The sequence below is a fragment of the Benincasa hispida genome, unplaced genomic scaffold (assembly GCF_009727055.1).
Source record: "Benincasa hispida cultivar B227 unplaced genomic scaffold, ASM972705v1 Contig159, whole genome shotgun sequence".
Lineage (NCBI taxonomy): Eukaryota > Viridiplantae > Streptophyta > Magnoliopsida > Cucurbitales > Cucurbitaceae > Benincasa > Benincasa hispida.
In genome coordinates, this window is record NW_024064153.1 from 1,025,286 (window position 1) to 1,032,540 (window position 7,255).

General features: G+C 39.8%; 1 protein-coding gene across 1 annotated transcript; it reads right to left on the reverse strand.

Moving 5' to 3' along the window:
• Positions 1-2,200: 2,200 nt before the first annotated feature.
• LOC120068958 lies at positions 2,201-4,936 on the reverse strand. The gene is made up of 3 exons (XM_039020598.1): positions 4,720-4,936; positions 2,513-2,650; positions 2,201-2,418 (listed from the first exon to the last, which is right to left on the reverse strand). Exons 1-3 carry the CDS (start codon positions 4,934-4,936, stop codon positions 2,201-2,203), a joined length of 573 nt encoding a protein of 190 aa, XP_038876526.1.
• Positions 4,937-7,255: the final 2,319 nt, after the last annotated feature.

Consider the following 7,255-nt stretch of genomic DNA (forward strand, 5'->3'; position numbering starts at 1 on the left):
TGTTGCAGTCTTGGAGATTGAACGAGCATTAGCAACCGATCCTCATCATCTCTTAAGGCTCCAAGGCATGACACCTCCTACTTGGTAAGTGACCCGTGGAGCCCCTTTCTAACCTCAAATTCCTTAACCATCCAATGATACCAACGCATAGGTCTTGGCTTGCCCTTCTAATGCGATCAACTAACCTCAACTTCCTAGGCACATGGACAAGCTTTGCCGTATGACTTTACCCTTCAACATTANCATTTGTGTGTTGCAGTCTTGGAGATTGAACGAGCATTAGCAACCGATCCTCATCATCTCTTAAGGCTCCAACGCATGACACCTCCTACTTGGTAAGTGACTTCACCTTGCTTTGCCACCACTTACTTCCATGCCACTTCCAACTTGCATGAAATTTGTATTGTCTTCCTCATGCACAAGTCCTCTTTGCATGCTTTAATATTCATCCACCTCCTCCTAGCTTAAGCTCAAACTCCTCACAGTTTAGCCACTTGTCCAAATGAATTACTAACTCGGCCTTGCTCTCCAAGTTCCCTTTATCATCGCATTCATCCAACTTCATGGCCGACTGCTTACTTGATCGCATGACATGACCATCGCATCACCCTCCTTTGTGCCACACTAACCTCAACTTCCTAGGCATATGGACAAGTTTTACCGCATGCCTTTACCCTTCAACATCAACGCATCTCCTTCCCATGCCTAGCTTTATGGTTGGCACATACTTCATAGGCCAACGCATAGCACCATTCATCACATGGTCTTTCAAGCCTTGTCATCTCATGAGCATCGCACGGCCTTGTCACACTCATCGTGTAGCTCCAGCAAAGAGCTAATATAAATAAGCTGTATGTTTAAGAAATTTTTCAATATGACTTTTGCAACGTTAAATATGCTCACCGCCGATGAATTAACTGGCAATAATAACATCACGTGGAAGAATACTATTAATACAGTTCTGATCATTGATGATTTGAGATTTATCATGTGGAGGAATGTCCCCCAGTCCTAGTTCAAAATGTCGCTCAAAACATTCGGAAGGCATATGAGCGCTGGGTAAAGGTAAATGAAAAGGTCCGAGTGTATATCTTAGCAAGCCTTTCTGAAGTCTTGGCCAAGAAACATGAGCCCATGCTCACTACCTGTGGTGGAGTCCCTGGGGGGAATGTTCAGACAACGGTTCGCATAACTCAAGCATGACGCTCTTAAATCCATCTTCAATGCCCATGTGCAAGAGTTGACATCTGTTCGAGAACATGTTCTCAACATGATGGTCCACTTTAACGTGGTAGAGATGAATGGGTCTATCATTGATGAGGCCAGTCAGGTTAGCTTTGTCCTAGTTTCGTAGCAATGTTGTTATGAATATGATTGACTACAACTTGACCATTTTGCTCAATAAGCTGCAGACTTTCTGATCCTTGATGAAATTCAAGGAATAGAAAGGGTGAGGCAAATATTGCCTCGTCCTCTAAAAATTTCTTCACCTTTGGAAACTAAGTTTGTGCCTTCCTCTTTCGGCACCAAAAAGTGGAAGAAGAAGAAAGGTGGAAAAGAGAAACTAAACCACCAGCTGCTGCCCAAGACGGCAAGAAGACCAAGGTTGCAAAAGGAATCTGTTTCCATTACAACCAGGAGAGACATTGGAAGATGAATTGTCCCAAATACTTAGCAGAAAAGAATAAGGTCAAGCAAGGTAAATGTGATTTACTTGTTTTGAAGACTTGTTTAATGGATAATGATGATTTGGCCTGGATAATAGATTCAGCCGCCACTAACCATGTTTGTTCCTCATTTCAGGGAATTAGTTCCTAGTGACAACTGGAGGTTGGAGAAATGACGATGTTGTAGGAATTGGGCACGTCATCTCAGCTACAACAATGGGAGGACTTTGACTTTGTTTACATGAACATATATTTTATTAGATAATGCATATGTTGTTTGTAACGACCTAACCCCCTAGGACTTAAGTTAGGACGTTACTAAATACATGCATGCATGGAACTTAAAATGACACCCTTTTATGGTGAAATAAATGTTAAATAAATAAGGTAAGTTCAAAAGTCCTTCATTAATTACACTTAAGTCCAAAATTCCAAAAATGCCCTTAATTAATAAAAATTACTAAAATTACATAAATAATAAAAAATCGGGGTGTTACATTTTCCCTCCTTAAAGAACTTTCGTCCTCGAAAGTTCATTCTTGAAAAAGCTCCGAGTACTGGGCCTTCATCTCATCCTTTCGGTCCCAGATAGCCTCCTTGAACTGGTGATTCTGCCACAGGACTTTCACAAATGCAATTTCCCGGTTGCGCAATGTCTTTACTTCTCTGGCAAGGATCTCTACAGGTTTCTCCTCGTAGCTAAAGTTGTCATTCAACTGCAAGGGCTCGAAGTCAACTACATGGGATTGGTCTGTCACATACTTCCTCAACATCGAAACATGGAAGACATTATGAACTGAAGACAGTGCTGGGGGCAATGCCAAATGGTAAGCTACAGGGCTAACTCGTTCCAAGACCTTGAAAGGTCCAATGAATCTCGGGCAACTTCCCTTTCCTGCCAAACCTCAGAATACCTTTCATGGGTACCACTTTTAAGAACACTTTAACACCAGTCTCAAATTCCAGGTCCTTACATCTCACATCTATAGGATTGTATCAAAAGCAGCAGAAGCACAATGATCATCTAAACACTCAAATTCACTAATTTTGGCATAATATAAAGCATGCTTCTGCAGAAAAAATAGGTTTCAAGACATACCTCTTGTAAAACTTCTTCAAAGCTCCATCTTCAGCTGCTATCTTCTCCAAATCTTGTTGTAGACCACCTCAAGATCTTTCCCACTATTCTCTTGGTACTTTAGATTGAGTTGTGGGACTCAAAACAAGCTTGAATCAAGGGATGAAGGAGAAAAGCTCACTGCAGCAACCTTGTTGAATAACCATTCTTCATACCAATTTTTCTCTAAAAAACTCTATAGGTTGCATGCCCATTTTCACTCCAATCTCTTCATTATATTGCAGACCAACATGCAAAGAGAAGAGCTGCATGAGTTGTAGCTCATGCTAGGAGAAGACAAGGCCAAGATGTTGCTTCATGTGTGAGCTAGTTAGGTGATGGATAATGGAAAAATTCATTTTTCCATTTTCTGTTTTAGTTTTCCAATTTTTCAATTTTATCTAAAAATCAAATTTTGATTTAAAAAATCTATTTGATTTTTAAAAAGAAAAAATAATTAATTTCATAAATTAATTATTAAATAAAACTTAATTAATTTAATACCAAATATTAAATTAATTTTAACACATATCCATCTTTATATATTTAAATCATATTTAAATATATAAATTCTCCTATTCCATTTAATTCTAAAATTAAACATAATTATATCTCATGTAATTACTAATTCCTTTACTTCTAATTTGAACGTTTCAAATTAACTTATCACACTATTCTAGAGCTAGTTTGTTACGAGCTAGTAGGGGGACCTCGGGACCTACAGATCATGGACTCCAACGATCCGAGATTAATTGGCTAAACTCATTAGACTAATGGGTCATTCCACTAAAGCCCATAGTGCACTCCCCTCACTGTAGATATATTATGTCCACGTGATTTAACCATAATCAACAAGTCGACCCTTCATAGGTTGTTCGTAATAATAGCTGGATCAAATATTTGTTTTACCCCCGAGATTACGTCTTATTCCTCAAGTCCCTACTGATCCTCTAATGAACAACTGGTTTGTGATCCAATCATTAAACCAAACTCTTTCAACCTAGTGAGAGGGTAGGGCCCCTTATTCAAGACTTGGATTCAGTACTTGAGATAAAAACCTTTCTCCTATCCCTAAATCGGGTAGTATGAACTCCTTCTTGCATCCTATGTCCCTAGCTATCTATCCAGTCTTACCCCTGAAATGGGAGTCTTATTGAGTCTCTATTGAGCCAACCCTCAACTATGCAAATCTAAGGGCAATCCCAAATAGACAGGAGTTCATAATTAACTCAGGATTAAGATCAAGTTACCTAGATCATCTAGGTGAAATAGTCAGTCTTAAATAGTAAACAGTGTTATAAAGTAAGAGTGACTTATTTCTTGGTCTTGATCTTATGCAAACTCATTGCATAGGACGCCCCCACTCCTCATGTCATAACATGTACGAATTAGGATCACATCGTATGTAGCACTTTACAACTCTTTGTAACAACTACAGAGTAAGCCGCGTCCAATGGTGTTACCAGAATAAGGTACCCAACCTCATTCATGTACCATAGATATTTTGACTATTTACTCGAACCCGTTCCACTCTTATATCTCCACATAAAATTCAAATACTCATACAATAGTCATGGGTCTTAGTTTATTGGATTTAGACTTTCATACAATTTATGAGATCAATAACAAGTATATTGAGAATAGAAAATGTTTATCACTTTACAAACTGCGACTTTTTAGGACATAAAACCCAACAACATCGACATAGCTCTTCTGTCTGCTCTGAGCTGTTTGCATACGAGCCCTGATCTTCTGTATTGCCTCATTCGTGATCTGTACTAGTTCGGGTTCTAGCAATTTCCTCTCTTCTACCTCATCCCAACATAGAGGACCTGCAACTCTTCCTATAAAGGGCCTCAAATGGCAACATGCCAATAGTGGACTAGTAGCTATTATTATAAGCAAACTCCATTAGAAGCAAGTGAGCATCCCAACTTCCTGAAAACTCTATGGCATAGGCACGCAACATGTCTTCCAATATCTGATTCAATTGCTTGATCTGCCCATCAATCTGTGGGTGAAAAGTTGTATTGAAATCCAACCGGGCCCCCAAAGCTGCCTGAAGACTCTTCCAGAAGTTAGACGTGAAACGAGGGTCTCTATCATACACGATGGACACAGGCACTCCGTGCAATCTCACCACCTCCTTCATGTATATCTATGCCTACTTATTTACTGAAATGGTGGACCTCCCAAGTATGAAATGTGCTAATTTTGTAAGTCTGTCTACCACAACCCAAATCACCGTGAAACCTTTGACTATCCGTGGCAACCCCACGATGAAGTCCATAGACACATGCTCCCACTTCCATTCTGGTACACTCAATGGCTGTAACAAGTCTGCTGGTTTCTGCCTCAGGGCTTTCACTTGCTGGCACACCAACCATTTACTGACGAACTTTGCAATCTCTCTTTTCATATCTCATATCATTCCACTAGTAATAACGTTTCAAGTCCTGATACATCTTGTGCTGCCAGGGTGGATCGAAAATAAGGAACTATGAGCCTCTGACAACAACTTATTCTTAATACACTATCTGCTAGTACGCACAAAGTCCCTGATAGAGGAGACACCTTCCGCTGATTATTGAGAATTCCCCATCCTAGCCTGGCTCCACCCTACGAACTCTCTCCTCCAGATAAGGGTCACAACATTGCGCATCAATAATTCTCTGCCTTAGATTCGGTCACACGTGACAACTGCGCTAACTGTGCCATGACCTTCCCTACTGCTACTGCAATTTTTGCCCACTCTAGCTCCTTACACACAATGAGTATGTCTGTAATGAGAGGTGCTGAAGAGCCACCTTTCTTATTTAGTGCATCTGCCACTACCATTCGGCCTTCCCTAGGTGTGTCAAAAATACTTTCATAAAAAGCGCTCCTTGAACTGCTCTCAGGTTGCCAAGTTTCCACCAGTATCAATCATTTCATCTGCTGAACACCACCGAATTTTTGTTATTGCAGTCAACATGAAAACTGCCGCGTTAAAGCTTGTGCTCTTTCGGTGCGCCTCATAAAACAGACATATCATCTCGATAGCATGACAACCACATCTCTGCAATTTGCGGGCCCCCGCTAACGATCCACAAGGCGGAAGGCGTCAAACTTCCTAAAATCCCTTAAATGTTTAGCCTCAAGAGACAGGCCCCTGCATGTCTCTATCCTGAGTCGGGTCTTTGCTTAATTGCTTGAGTGGCATCAGATTCCTCCTGAAGTCTGGTTCTAGGCAGTTGTTTCTGCCATTGTGTTACGATCAGCTCTTGCAGTTTTCCCATTAGGGAGGATGAACAGCATTCACTAATTACGCTTCCATTGCCTTCTCATCAACCTTGAGCCATAGGTGGATTTGGAGCTAGTCGCGACAGTCTGCGTCACACCCCACCCCAGACCACCCTCTTACCTAGTAAAAGGGCGTGACTATAGCAGTTATTAACCCCTTGTGGCTAACACTAACTGCCTAACTAACTCATTGCAGAAATAACTCTGATACCAATATATAACTCATATACAAGCGGAATACTTTAGGCCAACCATTTATTAAGTTAGAAGCAAACATATTTAGAGTGCATTACAACACTAGATTCATTAAGTCCCAAAAGCCCACAAAACCCTAGTCCCTATATGAACAATAGTAAACATGTGTAATATATTAATCAGTAACCACCTAACAGAACGGGTTTACAAATCTCGTTATCCTTTAGTAGCAGAAGCTATCTTTAGAGATTTGACCACTACCTGTGTGATGTGGTGGGGGGGCGGGGGGGGGGGAAAGAAAACATTTGAAAAACGGAGTGAGCTTGCGCCCAGTGAGTGACTTAAGAAAGATAATTGATTCTCATGCGAAATCTCAATAAAGAGTTCAACTGAAATATAAGCTTCTAAAGTACTTGTACTGCAGTATAAATTTTTTCAAAGCAATAGAACATATAAAGCTGTTTTATCATAAAACAGTAAAAACCATTTCTCAGTTGAGGATAACCCTACTGTGGGTAAAAACAATCCCTCCTCTAACGGTCTTCTTTTCTAGGTTTAGGTGCCATGTCCTATCATGAACTCATGAATTAACTATCTATCTCTGGGTCTTTCTCAGAAATCACGCTTGTGAAACCCGGATTTCTATTTCCCTTACTTAAGCAAAGTGATAAAAGGAATTAACTAAGTGGAAGTTAAATCCTAAGTTAAGGGAGGAAATTTCTAAGTGTTAAGTAGATTTTCCTTGAATAATTTAAGTTGAGCTTAATTGGTAAAATTGCAATAAATTGTTATAATAAATAGGTTGTTGAAAACAGTTAGTGTGATTGGTGAAAGAAGGAATTGGAGATTTGCAAGGAGAAAATAATATTGGAAAAGTTGGGAAACTTATTAAGTGGGAATAAATATAGAAATTAAGTACGTGGAATTAATTGTGAATAATATGAAGATTGAGTTTGGAAAAATTCGGGAAGAATTATGCTAAAGATCTCTCTCT